The sequence below is a fragment of the Lonchura striata genome, unplaced genomic scaffold, assembly GCF_046129695.1.
Source record: "Lonchura striata isolate bLonStr1 unplaced genomic scaffold, bLonStr1.mat Scaffold_91, whole genome shotgun sequence".
NCBI classification, from domain to species: Eukaryota; Metazoa; Chordata; class Aves; order Passeriformes; family Estrildidae; genus Lonchura; species Lonchura striata.
In genome coordinates this window covers 1,558,407-1,576,839 of record NW_027461190.1, presented here as the reverse complement: position 1 = coordinate 1,576,839, position 18,433 = coordinate 1,558,407, and the positions used below count along the sequence as shown (strand labels likewise).

General features: G+C 49.9%; 2 protein-coding genes across 2 annotated transcripts in view; one reads left to right on the top strand and one right to left on the bottom strand.

Annotated features, from left to right (window-relative positions):
• LOC144248808 (uncharacterized) overlaps nucleotides 1-18,433 on the bottom strand; it is a 249,664-nt gene that overhangs the window by 74,419 nt on the left and 156,812 nt on the right. The window lies entirely within an intron of this gene.
• Nucleotides 9,919-17,041, top strand: LOC144248801 (serine/threonine-protein kinase PAK 3-like). Its single transcript, XM_077790789.1, has 11 exons — nucleotides 9,919-9,997; nucleotides 10,439-10,476; nucleotides 10,934-11,288; nucleotides 11,760-11,823; nucleotides 12,654-12,702; nucleotides 13,715-13,824; nucleotides 14,577-14,694; nucleotides 15,083-15,182; nucleotides 15,598-15,794; nucleotides 16,212-16,349; nucleotides 16,782-17,041. Exons 1-11 carry the CDS (start codon nucleotides 9,919-9,921, stop codon nucleotides 16,869-16,871), a joined length of 1,338 nt encoding a protein of 445 aa, XP_077646915.1. The 3' UTR covers nucleotides 16,872-17,041.

Genomic DNA, 18,433 nt, shown 5'->3' with positions numbered 1-18,433 from the left:
GTGACAGCAAAATAAGTCTTTAGTTTTAGCACTGTCGGCTGTGGGTAGCTGGTAGCCCTTGGTGGAGGGTGCCGTGAATTAAAGGCCTGCAGAACACACATAACAGAAGTAATTAAATTTGTAAGGAAGTTGAAAAAGGAGGGAGAGGTGATTGGCAGACTCACCTCTCCAGGATGTAGGACTAAAGTTAGAAAGTGGACTGATATTGGAATGTGGATGTTGAAATGTGAACAGAGAAAAAGAGAGTGAAAGAGAGAGAAAGGGAGAAGAGAGAAGGGAGAAAAAGAGAAAGAGAGAGAAAGGGAAAGAGAGAGAAAGAGAAAGAGCGAAATACCCCCAAAGTCCCCATACCGTCGCTATTTGTAAGTTCTCCCCCATTCCTGCTAGACAGAGTGACAACAAGGGGAGGGGAGTGAGGAAGTACAGTCAAAGGCAAAGCTGTGATAAAGAGGGAGAGCTGGACCACCAATAGAGATAAGATCAAAGCAGAGATAGCTGACTCTCACAATGTGCTTTATTTTTTTAAACAAGACTTCTTTTTTTTCCTTCTGATTTTTGTTGTTAAGGAAAGGAGGCTTTTGTTCTGAAGAATGGGTCTGTAAGACTAAAACAGTTGGATGTTGCCTAAAAAGCAAAAAACCAAGAGATGTGATACATCTTGTGTTAAATTTGGGCTAGTCTTTTTTTATTTAACTAATTATAGCTCACAAGAAGAAGAATTGGCCTCTGCAGCAATTAGCACAGCTGGATACAAGAAGAAGAAGCAGCTATAGAAAAAGTTTTTAGTTAAACCCAGAAAGTTTTGAAGAAAACTAATGGTGAAAGTTAATGCAGTATTGTTTTTCTTTTAACACTGTGTTATTAAAAAGTCCTTTCCAGGTACTACTAAAGCAGCAATCCCAACCATGGAAAAGAGGGTGAATTCATGCCAGCAAAATAAAAGAATTTGTGAAGAAACGTGAGGAATGGACTATCACATCAAAACCAGGTGATACCAAATTGACTTTCAACCAGGACTGGGTGGTAATGGTTTGGGAAGACCCAAATGACCCAAGGCAGGTACAAAGAATAACACCTAACTGAGAAATAAGGCAAAGCTTGCATCACTGGTTCTAAGCCCTGCCTGAATAAGCCCTGAGACGCCTCCGACACCTCCTTGGCAGAGGAACACTGCCACTTCAAACAGGAGGATCGGGAGTGTTTGAGTCAAAGAGTTCTGATAGTCTGGCCTTAGCCTGTGGCTTGTACAGGCAAGAAGGGAAATTGCCATTAATACTATGCTGTATACTTTATTTGATTCATCCCCATATTGGACATGGCAGCTGGGTTATAAGTGAATGTTTAAATTAAGAGAATAATTGGCATTGTAGCTCACAAAATCTATGTTCTCGTGGCAAGAAGTATTGAGTACTGAATCAATCCCCTATACAGAAAGACCTCAAAAACTGAAGTAATAAATTGCTTTTGTAGATGGGGATTATCAGTGCCTGTGGACTGAGAGATACCTGAGGAATGGTGGAAAACCACAGTTAAAAGGTGTCAAAAACAATTTGCCTGGAAATGAGTAAAAAAGGAGTGACAAGGGAAACAGAGGGCAAGCCTGGGTTGAGCACTGAACTCACCAGCGAGAAGATCACACGTACCTGCTGTGGGCAGCAGCCCCACAGGCAGGGGAGGTGGGGGTATAAGCCACGCCAGACCTCTGTCATTCCTGTTTCTGTCTCTCATTTGTTGTCTTTTCCCTTCTGAGATAGCAGCAAGATCGTGTCACAAATGCTACAGAAAGTATCACATGGAAAGAAACCAAAGTTCCTTTTTATTACACACACCCATGTCAACAGGCACTGTTAAAACCCATCCAAATTAAGTACCTGCAGGAAAAAGGGGGAAAATTATCACATTACAAAGAACGTAGGAAAAAGTAGTAATACTTGGGGCATGGAATGTCCAAAAGGAGAGAGATGGATTTGTTTTACATTTGATCTTAGAAATATAGTCCAAGATTCGGTAAAGAGACAGTTAGTAAAAAAAAGGTAAAACAAGCACAGCAGTCTAGCTCTGTGTTAACCCCAAATTATATCCTCAGTCATATTAAATGACTCCAAGCAGTTTTAGAGAAGATAATAAACAAAGCTGCTCAGGCATTGGAATTAACATGGAGTCTGCAAAGCCAAACATCACCTGCAGTGCATTAAAATAGGTTGGCTTTACCCTATTTATTGGCTAAAGAATGGGGTGTACAGATTGTTGAAAATAGATGGCAATGAGGATGTCATCCTGGAAAAAACAAAGGATATCAGAAAAAAATTATGACCCAGGTATCAGTCCAAAAATGGGAAAATAACGTTAAAAACTAGCAAGTGGGGTAATGTATTGAGAATGGGATGGTGGAAGAAATTAGGATTCTTCCTTTTATGTGTTACAAGTGTTTTGATATTTCTTCTTTGTTTAATCCCATGTTTTATTTGATTACCAACAGAGTCCAAAGAATGCAAGAGGACAGGAAATATTCTTTATAAATCATTTGTCTTGAGCAGTAAGAGGTGGGATTGTGAAAAATGCATATTTATGATTGGCTTTTCGCAAATGTTACAATGAATATTATATGTGTCATGTTAGAAAGTTATGCTGTATTAATTCCCTTACGTATTGTGTTAAGTGTAGTTTTAGGTTACAACATAATGTTAAAATACAGATTATGTATGTGGGGGGAGTTTTCTTTTTAGGAATGAGATGCTCCCTTCGAAGAACACCTAAATCTTCCAAAGGAGAGGAATTTATGGCTTCTTATCAGGAGAAGCTAATTTCTTCAGGCCTTGCTCAGACTTGAAGATGCCAGGGGATTAAAGGGAACAGTTGACATACAACAGAGTTTCTTGTTTAGAATAGGATGTATGCATAACCATGAAGGATGTATGAATATGCAACAAGTGTCTTGGTTTAAGGGTGATTCCTTTGTTCACAAGTCAAGCTTTTCTTGACTTAGGGTCTGAGAGCATCTGGACGTCTGTAATTCTTTGCTCTTTTTGTCTTGTAATTGTCCTAACTCTAATTGTATTATTATTTTTAAAACCATTTTATTACTATTAAACTTTTAAAATTTTAAAAACCAAGTGATTAGAGTTTTTCAAAATTTTCAAAACTAGATGAGATTTAAAGGTGACCCTTTAACTCATGAACAATAAATAGATGATTTGAAGGAAAACAAAAAAGCAGTAGATTATGGGGGGGGCACAACTGAGGCTGCTGAAGGCTGCTGTGGAAGAGAAGCTGCATTCCAGGCACCCAGGAGGAGCTTCAGAAATGCAAATTAACACTGCTGGGGCAAAGTGGGGACAATGTACCTGGCTCTTCTTGCCTGGGGCAGGAATTGGCTGATTCCCTCTGCCCCTCACCCCAAGCTCTGCCTGCTTGCACGGATGGAATCTGCACAGCTGAAGGCAGAGCCCATGCTGAGGATCTCTGACTCTGCAACAGAAATGGCTGAAGCTGCAAAGGGAAACAGCAAATGGAGAATGTTGGGAAAACTTCACTAAAATAAGGGGGGGATCATCCCTCTGCCCACTCCAACATCTGCTGCCACTGTCTGTGCTGTACAGGGTGTATCAGAGCACTGGGGGTTTTGCTAGAACAAGTTCAGGGAAATCAGTTGGAATTCAAGTATATGATGAAGGAGTAAGAAAAAAAATGGTCAATTGATGCAGCCCCAGCTTGAGGGAGCGCCCAAACATGGGGAAAAGATGAACGGCCACCAGAACAAATCCTACAACACCATGGACCAGCCCCTGGGAACCAAAATGATTTTGTGAAAAATGCATGTTATATGGCTCTGTGCAGATAGTTACTACATGTATTATGTTATATTGATAACTTGTGCTGTATTAAGATTTTAATAGTATGGTAAACGTAGCTTTGTAGATAAAATGAAGCTTTAGTAGTTAAAAGAGAAAATATGCATGTGTGTGTGGGGGGGGGGAGCGGGGGGGCGTTAAGGAATGAGAACACCTAAATTCGCTCAAGGAACACCTAAATTCTCCAGAGAAGAGGAATTTATGGTTTTCTTACTAGAAGAAGTTAATTTCTTCAGGCCATGCTCAGACTGGAGGATGCCGTGGGGGTTAAAAAAAACAGCTGCCATACAACAGACAGAGTTTCTTGTTTTAAATAAAATGTATGCATAACCATGAAGGATATAAGAATATGCAACAGTGTATTTTTTTAGGGGTGATTCCTTTATTCACAAGGTATGCTTGTTGTGGCTTAAGCGCCCAAGAGAACATCTGTCCATCTGTAAGTCTTTGCTTTTTAATGTCTTGCAATTGTCCTAACCCTAAATTTTTAGTAGTCTAATTGTATTTCTACTTCTATAACCATTTTACTAGTATTAAACTTCTAACATTTTAAAAACCAAGTGATTGGCGTTTCTCACAAATTCGTATCAGGAGACAGAGAACCCATTTATCATTTCAATGGCATCATTAGATTACAAGCTGTCCTCAGAATAAGAACCAACCAGACAGCTCCAGCTCCTGACCTTCCTGCCGACCAAGCCACTGAAATGAGGAACACAACATTTCAGCAGGAGATGGGATCAGATTATCTGTGAGCAGAAAAAGGAGGAGTTTGTGGAAAACTAAATGGCTCAAACTGCTGCTGGTAAAGAGATGACAAGGGAAAAGTGGTAAAAAAGCTAACAAAGGAAATAGGAGAGCAGTTTATGTATTGGTCCAAACATGGAAAGGATGGGAATGGGACACGCTTTCCTGGCTCCCCAGCACACCAGGGGTCAAACGAATGCTGCTTCTCCTCTTCTGTCCTGCAGCAACTCTCATCTTTTTACCATGCTCCACACCTTGGCAGTGCAGCTCATCCAGCAGCTGAGCCAGGGCATGCAGGTGGCAGCCAGGCCTCCTGATCCACAAACGGCTACAAAAGGACAGGGAATGAGGGCACCGAGAATAATCCCAAAACCAAAGAGGACCCGGGAAGGACAAAACAGAGTCAAGGAGTGAATCTGCCTGGACATAGGGCCGGGCACATGTAGATAAGGGGAGAAACCATCAGTTCAATTAATTGTTACAAGTTGACCCAGACAGCTGCTCAAAGTCCCGCCACATTCCCGAACTTCGAGGAGAAGAACAAAGACTTAACAGAGCCATGAATATCGGCTGTTCTACAAAAGGAGGGTGCACATTAACGAGGACAGGCTCCAGGCGCATCGGGAAGTCGGAACCTTCCAAGGAACTCAGCCGGTGGGCAAAGGCAGAGGGAGATCGGCCGGGAAAATGAGGATAAAAAGGAGGCTGCGGGCTACAGCCACGGCAGAGAGCGCACGGCAAATGCCCCACGGCCTCTGCCCCTGCTCGGCAATAAAGTCACTTTGACAGGACTCCTCGCTCTCCCCCGGGCACACGAACCTCCGGCGACGGGAATTTCCCCGCCCGCTCCCGGCCGCGGGGCAGCCCCTCTGTCCTACCCACAGCAGCCGGGCCGAGCCAGCGCTGCTCCGGCAGCGGCTCCTGCCCGGCCCCGCGGGAAGGAGACCGCGGGCAGCCGCTCCCGCAGCGCCCTCAGCCCGGGGCCGGCACGGGCCGGACACGGCACCGGCGAGCCGCCGGAGCCCCCTGCCGCCCCCTCCGCCCGCAGCCGGCCCCGAGCCCCCGCAGAGCCCAGCGCGGCTCCCACCTGCGCCGGGGCCGCCTCCGAGCTCCGCCGCCGCCGCCTCACCGCGCTCCGGCCGCTGCCGCCGCTGCCGGGCCCGCACAGCCGCTCGGCCAATGGCGGCGCTGCGCGGCCACGGCCGCCCTCAGCCCGCCGCCGGGGCCGCGCCGCGCCCCGCTCCACCAATCAGCGCGCCGCAACCGCGACTGACGGCACCGGCGGCCAATGGCAGCGAGCTCGGGGCGGGCTCTGCGCACGGCCCCGCCTCGCCCCGCGCTCTCGGCGCCCCCGGGCTGCGTGAGGGGAAAGCCGGAGATGAGGAACAGCCCCGGCACGGGCCCGGGCCGAGCCGGGATTGAGCTGCCCACACAAACAAACTTCTCCGCGCCTCCCGCCACGGCTTTCCCGGCCCTGCGCCTCCCGTGCCTCCGCCTCTGCGGGAAGCCCAGGAGCCTCACTTCTCCTGCCCCTCGTTAGCGCATCAGTGCTTCGCTTTGATTTCCCCCGAAAAGGGAAACCTGCCCCAAGCCCTGTGGGTGAGTGGGGCAGGGGAGATATTTCTGTCGGAAAACCCCAAAGACTCGGAGCAGGAGCAGGAGAAGTCAGTGCAGAGCCTTAAATGCAGCTTTCCCCACGCCTCCCTGCTCCCAGCTGCACCTCCTCCCCCGGCAGGGCAGGAGACAGGGAATGGGGCCATGCTCAGCTCATCCCCCGGGGCTTCTCCCTCTGCTCAGGGACAGGAGTCGTTCCCTGCTGCACCCTGCGCTCTCTCCCGGCCGAGACTTCTCCAGGAACTTCTCGGAGCGGAGTCCATCCCCTGGGCACAGCCCCCTCCGAGTGCTGCAGCGTGGGTCACTGTGCCACGGGCTCAGTCCTGCCAGGACAGGCTGCTCCAGCGGGGCCCCTCTGCCCGCGGGCTCACAGCCTCCTCTCAGGCATCGCCGTTGTGAATTAAAATTTTAAATCTTTCCTAATAATAAAATTGTTATAAAAATAATAATACAATTAGATTAATAAAGTTTAGAGTTAAGATAATTATAAGACAATAAAAAGCAAAGAATTACGGACGTCTGGATGCTCTTGCACACTAAGTTACCAAAAGCAGTCTTTGTGGACAAAGGAATAGCTTTAAAAACAATAGCTGGCTGCATATTCATATATCTTCCATGGTTATGCATACATTCTATTTAAAACAAGATCTCTGTCTGTTGTATGTAAACTTTCTTTTAATTCTTGAGGCGTCTTCGACTCTGAGTAAAGCTTGAAGGAATTAGCTTCTTTTGATAACAAAACTATAAATTCTTTTTTTTTTTTTTTTAAAGATTTAGGTGTTCTTCAAAGTGAGTATCTCATTCTAAAAAAAAAAAACAAACTCCCACCACATACATAGTCTCTATTTTAATATTATTTTGGAACCTAAAACTTACACCACTAGTTTATTTAACACACTACTTAAGAGAATGAATACAGAATAACTTTCTAACATTACACATATAATATTCATTATAATATTTGCGAAAAGCCAGTCATAAAATATGCATTTTTCACAATCTTTCTTCTTATATTTTATAAATCATTTGGCTTGAACAATATTTTTTATTTACTTGTATTCTTTGGACTCCGTTGGTAATCTAATAAAACATGGGATTAAACAAAGAAGAAAACATTAAAACACTTGTAACACATAAAAGGAAGAATTTTAATTTTTTCTACTATTTAATTCTCAATACAGTAACCCACTTCTTAGTTTTTAACATTATTTTCTCATTTTTGGACTGATACCTGGGTCATAATTTTTTTAATATATCTTTTGTTTTTGGGTTCTTTTTTCTTTTCTAGGATGACTTTCCTATTGCTATCTATTTTTTAGATAATAAATAGTTTAAAGCTAACATATTTTAATACACTGCAGTTTTTGTTTGGATTTCCTGACTTAATATTAATTCTAATGTTTGAGTATCTTTGTTTGTTATCTTCCTTATAACTGTTTGGAGTTTTATAATATGATTTAGTATAAAATTGGGGGTTAATACAGAGTTAGACTGTTGTGTTGGTTTTACTTTTTTTTTGTTTACTAATTGTTTTTTACTGGATTTTGGACTATGTTTTTAAGATTAAATGTAAAACAAATGCATCTCTCTCCTTTTGGATATTCTATGTTTTATGTATTACTATTTTTTCTTAAGTTCTTTGCAATCTAATAATTTTCCCCCTTTTTCCTGCAGGTACTTAATTTGGATGGGTTATAACAGTGGCCAGGAAACCCTCGGCTTCTCCTCTCCACGGGGTTCCTCTTCTTCCTAAGACCCAGTCCCAGTTTCCCCGGGGGGGATTCTCTCTTTTTTATCACTCCCTTGGTCTCTTTACTGGCCGCTTTTCCCACGAAAAAGACGAAAAGCAGCGTGAGAGGCTGCAGCAATCACTTGGCAAGTCTGGGGTACCCAGCAGCCTCTGTCACACACATTCATCCCCCCCTTATCCGCCCCATCCCAACAAATACTCACCTGTCCTTTGTCCTTGGGTCTTGGTTCTTCCTGTACACTTTAGTCTCAGAGGCTAATTACCGCGGTTTTAGGGAATCCTTTCCCTTTTCTTTGTTTTATTGTCTCCTTCTGCCCATGGATCATAACCTGTGTCTGTCTGTCAGTCACACACCAGGGGAACAGAGCGATGCTGCCTAAATAGGGCAGGACCCGTCTTCCTCACCCTGACTCTCCTCAGGCCCCGGCAGAGAGGTGTTAGAAACCATCCTGTGCTACCATAATTGTGAAAAACGCCAATCACTTGGCTCCCTGGGCTGGGTTTGCAGCTCCTCCTCCTGCAGCATCTCCGGGGCTTTTCCTCCTCTGCCATCCAGCCACACCCTGGGAATGAAAAATCCTGGTTTGGGGAAAACCAAGGTGAGACTGCCTTGGACTGGAGGCTCCTCCTACCCAAGTCCATCCCTAGAACTCAGCAGGACTCTTGTGTCCATGAAAATCTCCACAGTATCAAGGTTTAGCCCAAAACAACTCTCCCAGGAGTTCCCTATCTCTGATCTCGCCACTTTTGGGGTTCCAGAGGTTTCCTTTCCTTGGGATGATGGGGGTCCAATGGCTCCAGGGGTTCCCCCTTCTCAGGTGTCCTGCTTAGGGATGATCCAGGGGCTGTTGGGGCTCCATGGGGTCCCTTCTCCCCTGATGCTCTACTCTGAGATCCCAGGTGTCCCAGGGGTCCCTCCTCTCCAGGCTCCCCCCCTTTCCAGCCAGCCGGGGATCCCCCAGCTCCAGGATCGCCCCTCTCTGCTCTCCCCACTCCGGGGGTCCCAGGGGTTCCCCTCCTCTGCTCCCCCGGGGGTCCCCAGGACAATGTCCTCCCCCTGGTGACACTGGGCAATGGCCACATGGACTCCCAAAGATCCCCCAGGGGGCTCAGCTTTGGGGTCCTGCAAGATCCAAACCTACACACACACAGAGAAAAAAACCTCCCGGGGTTTATTTGGGCCTCCCAGACGACATCTGGGGCTGAATTCCACAATCTGCAAGCTCCAAACACACCCCAATAAAAACCCTCTCAGAGACCCCCCGATAGATTTGGGGCGAGCTCCCCCTCCCCTCTCACCTGCAGGATGAGCTGGGGGCGATGGTCCCGGGGCCAAGGGTGCTGCGGCCTCAGGGGGCACTGGAACCTCCTGTTTCTCCTCCTTTTCCTGCTCCTCATCCTCATCTTCCTCCTCCTCCTTCCTAATCCCACCTCCTGCCCAGTTCCTGCCTTCTGTATATTTAGAGTGGAGCACCTTGCTTGTTTTTAGAGCGAGAACAAAGATCCCCACGGGAACACGGCTTGCTGGCTTTAGTCAGAAGTAGCAGTGACTAAAGGTCCTGTTTCCTCTGCTGTGCTCCCGTCCTTGTTCCTCCTCAGTGTTCAGGCTGGGCTATGGGGTGTCCCTGTTTGCTGCATTTTCAGAGCTCCTCCTGGAGCCTTTGGGCAATAGGCTGTGCCCTGGGAGGGTTCTTTGTGCTCCTTTGTGACCCAGGAGAACCTTCCGGGCGGTTTCTGCGTGAGCTGCTGCTGTGATGTCACAGGAGCACTGCCACGTCCCCGAGGTGCTCCCGTGGCTGTGGGACACGGAGGCCTCAGTGTCCCCAGTGGCTCTGGGCACTGCTCCTTGCCGGAGGATCCTCCTGCCCGAGGCATTCTCAGCACCAGCCCAGCCCTGACGGGTGTCCTTGTGTGCTTGCAGGGCTGCAGTCTGCAGACGTGTGCAGCGCAGCCAGAATGATCCAGCACGTGGCTGCTGCAGTTTGCACGCTGTACTCTGTGGCTTATTCGGGGTATTTTTTAACCCACTTGGCACGTAAGTCGAGGTTTTCCCTCGGTGCTGTGGCTTTGGGCTTGCTGTGTGCTTTCTGTTCTTCCTCTGGACCCGAGCTGACTTTGTAACCAAATGGCCATGAAGGCACCATTGCTTTGGGAGAGCTCCTGCCAGCAGCTGCAGCTGAAAAAGGGGGTGTCTGCAGCCAGCGGGGCGTGCACAGCATTTGCAATGAGCCCTGGGGGGTTCTGTTCCCTCCAGCGGGGAGTCTGTGGCAGCAGAGCCGGGAACTCCCTGCCCAGCCAAGAACTGACCCAGCCCAGCATTTTGTGCTGTTCTCTTGTTGTGGGAAGGGACTGTGGCTCCTGGAGGGACGCTGGGAAAGCAAAATGCTCTCTCGGGGTTGCCTTGCTCCATGGCATTTCCCACGACAGGCAGTTTTTTCCTGACAGCATCTGGTTCATGTTCCCTCTCCCGTTGCAGGGCACCTCATGTGTGGATTCCGAGCAGCTCCTCCTCCGGTGAGTGGGAAAGGAATCTTTGGTGTTTGGAATTGTGCAGTAAACTGTGAGCTCGGCGTGTGGCAGCCGAGTGCCAGCTTAGGAGGCTGAAGGAAAGTTCCTGTCAGAGTCTTTGCAGCAGCAGCAGCAGCAGCAAAGGGATCCCCAGCAGATTTCTCCTTTTCTGCTGCTGAGCTTTTGAAGGGCTGCAGGTCTGGTTTTGCAGGCAGAGGATTGCTTGCTGGCTTTAGCCACAGTGGAATATCGTTTTCCCAACAATAAGTAGCAATGTCGACTTTAGCCCATTGTTAGTTTGAAGAGCCCCAAACCCAATTTCTGCTTTGTGCAGCTGGATGTGCAGCTGAAGGCAAATAAGGTGATCACTGAGATAGAACTTCCCGTCCCTCACGCTGCCATCTGTCCACAGGGCACAAAAGAAGCACCAGCCCCTCCTCTGGCTCCCTCTGCTCCCAAAGAGGAGGCCAAAGAGGAGGAAGACAGCAGTGAGCTCCCCGCTGTTCTGGGGGACGCTGGTGAACTTCCCTCGGTGCCGGGAGATGACAGTGAACTTCCCGCTGCTCTGGGAGACAAGGGCGAACATCCCGCGCTGTGGGAATACAGTGGCGAGGCTCCTGCGGCGTGGGACAAGGACAGTGGACATCTCCCAGCGTGGGACGAGGGCGGTGGATGTCCCCTGGTGCAGGACGAGGATGGCCAAGCCCCCATGGTGTGGGATGAGGACACAGGACATCTCCCGCTGTGGGATGAGGACAGAGGACATCCTGTGCCTTGGGAAGAGGAGGCTGAACTTCTCCCAGCATGGGAAGAGGACAGTGAACATCCCCTGGCTTGGAAAGATGATGGCAAACCTGCAGCGTTTTGGGAAGAGGATGGAGAACCTCCCTGTGCTTGGGAAGAGGATGGAGAACCTCCCTGTGCTTGGGAAGAGGACACTGAACCTCCCTGTGCTTGGGAAGAGGACACGGAACCTCCCTCCGCTGTGGGATCCTGGGCTGAAGGTTCTGACAGCAGCACAGCCCTGCAGCCAGAGGGGAGAGGGGAGTGGTGCCTGGTGCAGCTGAGTATGTCTGCTCTGTTCCTGTGTTCAGAGCAGGGGCTGTGTGTGTGTCTCGGCATCAGCTGCAGCCAGCGTTGCTCTGCAGCTGAATGTCACAGGGGCATTTATTGTCCTTCCCCAGCTGAGACCAAGGGGCTCACGGCCCCAGGGAGTGGGGCTGCATTCTGGCTCTGCTCTGGTGGGGTCTTGCTCTGGGAGGGAGCCTCTTCCACGTGGTTTCTTTCAGGGAACATCGTGAGCGTGGAGGAGCCTGCCGAGAAATACCTGGAAGTGGAGCAGATTGGCCAAGGGTAAGTGCACGGCAGCTTCTTCTGCACAAGCAGCCCAGGGGCTGTGCTGGTGCAGGATCAAGGGAGAAGTCAGGAGAGCTCCAAACACCTTCAGACACTGGGGTGCCATCCTGCTGTCTCTCAGTCCTGATCAGAATTGAGAACTCTGGTCAGAAGGAGCCGTCACAGGCCCCTGAGGCTGGCAGTGTCCTGCCTGCAGCAAGGAGCAGGACCTGGGAGATCTTCTGTGTCTGGAACTGGATTGCCTAAAAGAGCCACTCACCATCCGGAGACTGTCAGACAACATCTCTCAAGGAGATTTCTTTCAAATATTTTACTTCATAAAATATCTTCCGGTCAGAATTAACAACCTAAAGGTTTAGAAACAGGAACCAGAGATGAACTAATGAGTGCTCTATTCTAGCACAACTTGTAGAGCCCATACATTCAGGAACAGACACAGAGCTGGTGCACTCTGGGGGAAAATGCATCACCTGCCTGATGGCAGGGCCCTTGTGGATCCTGCAGGTCTTAGGCAGGAAATGGAAAAGGATGAAATGCATTCTTTTCCAGTTCTTTAGACACCCATTGCTCACCTCAGGTTTTGAACTAAAGCAATTCAGCATGGACATTTGGGATTTGCTCCAGCCCAATTCCTTCGTGTTGGGTCTCAGTTTTCTCTTGCACACCTGGCATGGCAGAGGGCTGGTGGCTGCTGCGCTGTTGTTGCAAGGGTCGATGCACCCAGGTGTTTGTGAGCGCTGCAGGCAGCAGAGATCTCCTGTCTGGGTTAGCTTTCACTCCCAGGGCCTCAAGCACTGCTTCTTTCTTCTCTGCTGTTTTGTCTCCAGGGCTTTCGGAACCGTTTCCAAAGGATTCGACAGGGCCACTGGAGGAGAGGTCAGTGCCAACACGCCCAGCACGTCTGGCAGCTCTCCAGGGCTCTCCCCTCTGCTGGGAGCTGTGGCTGCAGCTCTGGGGGCCAGCAGAGCTTTCCTGCACAGGCTGCTCCTCTGAAGGCAGAGCAGTGTCAGCCTGCAGAGCACAGCTGGGACACACTCAGTCCTTCTGGAGTGCCCAAAGGGATGCAAGGAGGGCAGCGGTGTCTGTCAGAGCAGGACACGCTGGCTTGCTCTTCATATCTAAAAGTGTGAATGGATCAGGGCTGGAGACTGAGGCCCAATTTATCTTCACCCCAGCCTCAGACAGGAACACTATTTAGCAGTTTTTCCATCCTGCCTTTCATCTTCAAAAGGTACCTCAAGGCCTAATTAGGGAGAGATTCTGCTTGGGCTCAATTTGGGACTTTAGTTCCACTTCAGCTGTCCACAGAGAGAGAGGGACAGAAATGAGAAGATGGATGTCCAGGGCGAAGCTCTCTCCTAAACCCTGCAGCTGTGTTTGGGTCTGGGGTCAGTGACAGCCTGTGACAGGGATCACCTGAGCAATGGATGTGTGTGTTTGCTTTGTTGTGCAATCCCAAACAAAGCAGCTGCATCTGAAATCATGACCAAATCCCATTGAATTGCTAAAGGGTTCCCGGCTGTTTTGCTCTGTTTTCACAGAACCAGAATTACCTCCTGCTTGCAAAATGTGTTTGAATAATAATGAGAGTGTTGAGGCCATTTGAGAAGACTGTAGGTGCAGAGAATGTGGTTAGAGCTTGGAGGCTGACAGCTGAGGGGCCATTTCTGCAGAGCTTGCAAGGCCAAATGTCTCTGGCCATGTGTCCTGTAAGCAGCCCCAGCGAGCAGAGCAATGGGCTGTGGGAGTGGCCCTTGCTGAGTTCTGGTGCCCATCCCAGGGCAGTTTGGCACAGCCCGGCTCCGTCGCTCCAAAAAGCCTCGCCCCGTGTTGGCTGTGGCCTCCTGCCACAGACTCCTCCAGTTAAAGGTCTGCAATGTCCCCTCAGGTGGCCATAAAGAAAATGAGTCTCAGAGGGCAGAACGGGGAACGAGCTGTGAATGAGCTCCTGCTCCTGAAGGACAAGAAGAACCCCAACATTGTCAACTCTTTGGACAGGTGAGTGCTCCAGGCCTCATCCCGTGCACGGGCCCTGACTTAACCTTTCCTGGCACCCGTAGTCTGTAGCCTGTTTTGAAAATGCCTGACCCAGCCGTATCTTCCCAAAACAACAGCCTGGCAGTTCGCTCCCTCCGTGTGCTTTGGTTGCTTTGGTTTGGTTTTTCCTTCAAGCTGACCCTGTTTTCTGTGTCTTACAACAAGTGCTGATAAACCACAGCAGAAATTATTTCCCTTGGCTTCTTCTTCCCAGCCCTTTTGCATTGCTGCAGATGCCAGGAAAACCAGGGCCTTGTTTGCACAAATGCCTCATTTGCCCATTTTTCACTGGCCTTGCCTGTTTCTGAAGGGACTTTCTGAAAGGTTTCTGATTGCTTTTATCCCAAGTGCTGCACGGCCTCCTCCCCTGGATAACCCTGGGAGTTGTGTTGCCTTGTTCTGCAGGGAATGGTGGAACTGATGAGCTCAGAAGCTGAACCAGCTGGGGGCCATTTTGTGGTTCCACACTGATCTGGGCTGTTGCTAAACTGCATTTTTCACCTGCTTGCCATCTAAGGCCTCTCCTTTCTCACAGGTGTCTCTTCCTTTAGACTGTGCAGATTCCAAGGACTCTGCAGCCTGGCAGGAATGTCTCTCCATCTGATTCTGTCCTCATGGACAAGTGACCTGGAAACAAAACTACACTCCAGGCTTTTCCATGGGGGAATTGAGCATTGCACATTTGTCTCCATGTCACTGCTTTTCTCTTCCAGCTTCCTTGTTGACGGAGATCTCTGGCTGGTGATGGAATACATGGATGGAGGAACTTTGCAGGACGTTGTCAGACAGACACGCATGGCTGAAGGAGAGATGGCAGCTGTCAGTCGGGAGGTGAGGGATCCTGCCTGTGGCTGCCACGGCTTGGACACGATGGTCCTTCCACACAGGCGTGAGAACAGGAGTGGCTCCATGCTCAGGGCTCTGTTTGTTGGTTTCATGAGCTGGAGAAGAAAGAGCCTCTGCAGTGAACGGCCTGCCAGCATCGCTGCACTTCTGCTCTGTTCTTGCTCTCTTTCCTGCTGTTGTGGCACTCTCTGTCTGTTCTGGATTTGATGTGCTGTTCTCAGCTTTGCCTTGAACCGTTTGCCTGGAGCCTGTCTGCTCTGCACTCCTGGCCTGTCACAGCAAAGCTGCTGCTGGCAGAATTCGGACCTGTCCTTTCTTGTGTGATAGATTCCGGCCATTGGTTTTTGTCCTGGTGTTTCTTGTTCTCTCTCAGTGCCTGCAGGGCCTGGATTTCCTCCATGCGAACCGGGTGATCCACAGAGATCTGAAGAGCTCCAACATCCTCCTGGGCATGGCCGGCTCTGTCAAGCTGGGTGGGTGTTCCTGGCCAGGCACGGCGCTCCCGGGTGCGGCTGTGGGGCTGCTTCCCAGTGCCGGCCAGAGCCCACAAGGGCTGCTGGGGGCACTGCCCGGCCCCTGCTGCCAGCTGAGAGCGGCTGCCCCTGCAGAGAGCTCCGGAGAGCAGCAGGGTGCCAGGGGTGGCTTTGCTCTGGGTATGGCCCTCCCAGAGGGCAGGAGTTGGAATCTAAAGCTTCAAGGGAATCAGTAAAAGCCACTGCATGAAAGCTGAGGGTTTCTTTAAGGGTCCAGTTCCACCTTCCCTTGGCTACAGCCCTCAGCACTTTTCCAGCTGACTTCACTACTCCATTCTCAGACTGAGAATGGGGAGTCTTGGTGCTTGGTTTCCTCATTCCAGCTGCCTTTGACAGTGTTTGTTTCTGTCCTCAGCTGATTTTGGCCTCTGTGCTCAGCTCAGCTCTGAGCAGGACCGGCGCAGCTCCATGGTGGGCACTGCTCACTGGATGGCCCCAGAAGTTGTGACCAGTTCTCCTTATGGCCCCAAGGTGGACATCTGGTCCTTTGGCATTGTCACCATCGAGATGGTGGAAGGAGAACCTCCTTACTTCAAGGAAACGAGGGCCATGGTAAGAGGCAAATTCTCCAGGAGCTGCAGAGCCCTGTGAGCACAGGGTGATCCTGCACTGGGAGCAGCAGCTGGAGGTTTCTGCACCTGGGGAAGGGAATTCCCAGAGGACTTGAGCCTCAACACAGACAAATATTCTGCAGTCTCCAGCAACAATTTGCTTTGGGATTTATGCTGTTCCAGCTCTTCTGGCTCTGAGGGTGACCTGAAAATGTGAAGCAAGTGCATCAGCTCTTTCCAATGGCTGTGGCAGCACCAGGGTTTGGGTTTTTTGGTTGGCACAGGACAATGAGCTGTGAGCAGCATCTCTGCCAGGGAGGAAAGTGCCCCTGGAGCTGGGGCTGAGAACCCGGGGTCGCTGTGAGCACCTGTGGGTGGGAAGGAAGCTGGCAGAGTGCTGAGTTTGCTTTTCCTGCAGGCTCGCGCTCTGATCCGGCACAACGGGACCCCGCAGCTGCAGGAGCCCCGGCGCCTGTCGGCTCTGCTGCGGGACTTCCTCGAGTGCAGCCTGGAGCCGGACGAGGAGCAGCGCTGGTCTGCCCAGGAGCTGCTGCAGGTGAATGCCGAGCGGCCGAGGGGAAGCAGCAGCACCAGGGAGGGGTTTTCTGCTGGGGCCCCTCCGATAGTCTCCAGCCTCGCTGCGTTCCACACGCAAAGCAAGCAGAATCCTCGCCGGGTTTGGCTTGGAAGGGTCCTTTCGAGGGCATCTGCCCCTGGTGCCCCACAAGGAGCAGGGCCACCTTCAGGCAGGTCCGGTGCTCAGAGCCCTGCCTGACCTGAGCTTGGATGTTCCCAGGGAGGAGGCACCTCCCACATCTCTGGGCACCTTCTGTCAGTGTTTCCCCACTCCTGGCAAAAAGATTCTGCCTTAGATCTAACCTGAGCCTGCTTCCCTCTCCTGAGTTTCTGACCATTTCCCTTTGTCCTGTTGCAACAGAGCCTGTGAGAAAGTAACAGTTCATTTCTTTCTTTTTTATCCTTTGGGCAGCACCCGTTTTTATCATCAGCCAAGCCTCTCTCCAGCCTGACCCCTCTGATCACCGCAGCAAAGCAACTGAGGGAGCAGCGGAGGAGATGAAGCACTGGAGGACAGCTGTTAGTTACAGTAGTTAGTTAGGACAACTAGTTAGTGATGGTAGTTAGCAGTGCTAGTTGGTTATGGTAGTTAGGACAGCCTGTTTGTTACGGCTCTTATGACAGCCTGTTTGGTATGGCAGTTTTTTGAATAAAAACTCTTTTAAACCTCAAGTCCCTTGAGGTGTCCCTTCCTCCTCCTCCCTCCGTGACTCGGCTGCCCGGAGCAATGTGAGGGGAGAGCGGGCCCAGCCTGGCCCAGAGCTGAGCCCCAGCAGAGCCCTGGCAGAGCCCAGAGCAGCCTCGGATCTGCAGAGTCAGCCTGGGAGGAGGCGCTCGGAGCCTTCTGGGCTGCACCCGACTCTTGGTTACAAACTGCGTGTGCTGGAAAATGCCACCGGCTCTGCCAGAGGGCAGAAGGGGCCCGGGGAAGGCCCCAGTGCTCCCTGCAAGGGAAACACCTGCCCTGGGTTTGTTATACAGAACTATGTAGTTGGTGGCTTTTGCTCTTATGTCTTGACTTCTGCAACTTATTCTTAGTCACAACGATTTTGATACAGTACAGTTTGTAATCACTTTTAACTGCTTTTGCTGTAATATAATTTGTCAGCTTTTTGTGGCCAATGCCCTGGCCCCTGTGTAGCTCATATCCTCAGAACATCATTCATGGCTGATAGTTTAGTTTGTGCACAGTGTGAAAAACATACATACTAGTTTTGGCTATTGCAAAATATTGAACTGGATGCCATGTGCCATGCATTAGAATGTTAACTTTTGCAGAAGTAGCTGTAGTTGTGAAATAATAACTAATGCTTTTATTTTTGTAACTAACTGACAGTAATAACTCAGAGGTATTTGTGAAACAGCCAATGTTGATTTAAATACTTGTAGAAGTAGCTAAAACCGTCTGTATGGCCAGATAACATTTAAGGAACGGGTGTGCTGAGGACCCTGCCGCTGACCCTTTGACTGTCAGGAACTGTCTCTTGCTGATGTGGAAACCCAGGTGTCCCAGGGTGAGGTTCTGGTGTTTGTATCCCCAATCGTGGGTTCTGTTCATGTTTGATATTCTGTTCTGTGCTCTCAGAACTGACTCTGAAAGTGAAGGTTTGTTTTGTCTTGTTATCAGCTGGCTCACCTCCCCCCATGGTCTGTTCTCCACAAGAGGCTTGTGCTGGCTGGCTTGGCTTGCTTTTGCTGGCTTTGTCTGCTTGCTCTTGCTTCCGCTCTTGCCTTTGCTTTTTCCTGTTAGTTAGTTTAACTAGGCAGTCCAGTTCTTTGCCTGGACTGTTTCTTTCCCTTTCCTTCTTCTGAATACCATCCAACCTGCTCTGGACTGGGACCTGGGAACCCCGAGGAGCACCGGGAGCCTGCGCTCTGTGATCTGCAGCAGCCATCCCCAGTGCCCAGAGCAATCCCCAGCGCCCAGACCCGGGCGACCACCCCCAGGAGAGACTTTCTGGATTTGTCATCTCTTCAGAGTGGTGAAAGAGTTTTGTTGTCATCTGGTGTTGTTCATTTTTTTTTAGTGCTGGGGAGTGTTTTGTTTTTTAAATAAAGAGGTTC

Coding starts and splice junctions, on each gene's coding strand:
- LOC144248801 (XM_077790789.1), top strand. CDS start 9,919: ATGATCCAGCACGTGGCTGCTGCAGTTTGCACGCTGTACTCTGTGGCT. Junction 14,695..15,082: donor TGGCAGCTGTCAGTCGGGAG/GTGAGGGATCCT, acceptor GTTCTCTCTCAG/TGCCTGCAGGGCCTGGATTT. Junction 15,183..15,597: donor GGCCGGCTCTGTCAAGCTGG/GTGGGTGTTCCT, acceptor TTCTGTCCTCAG/CTGATTTTGGCCTCTGTGCT.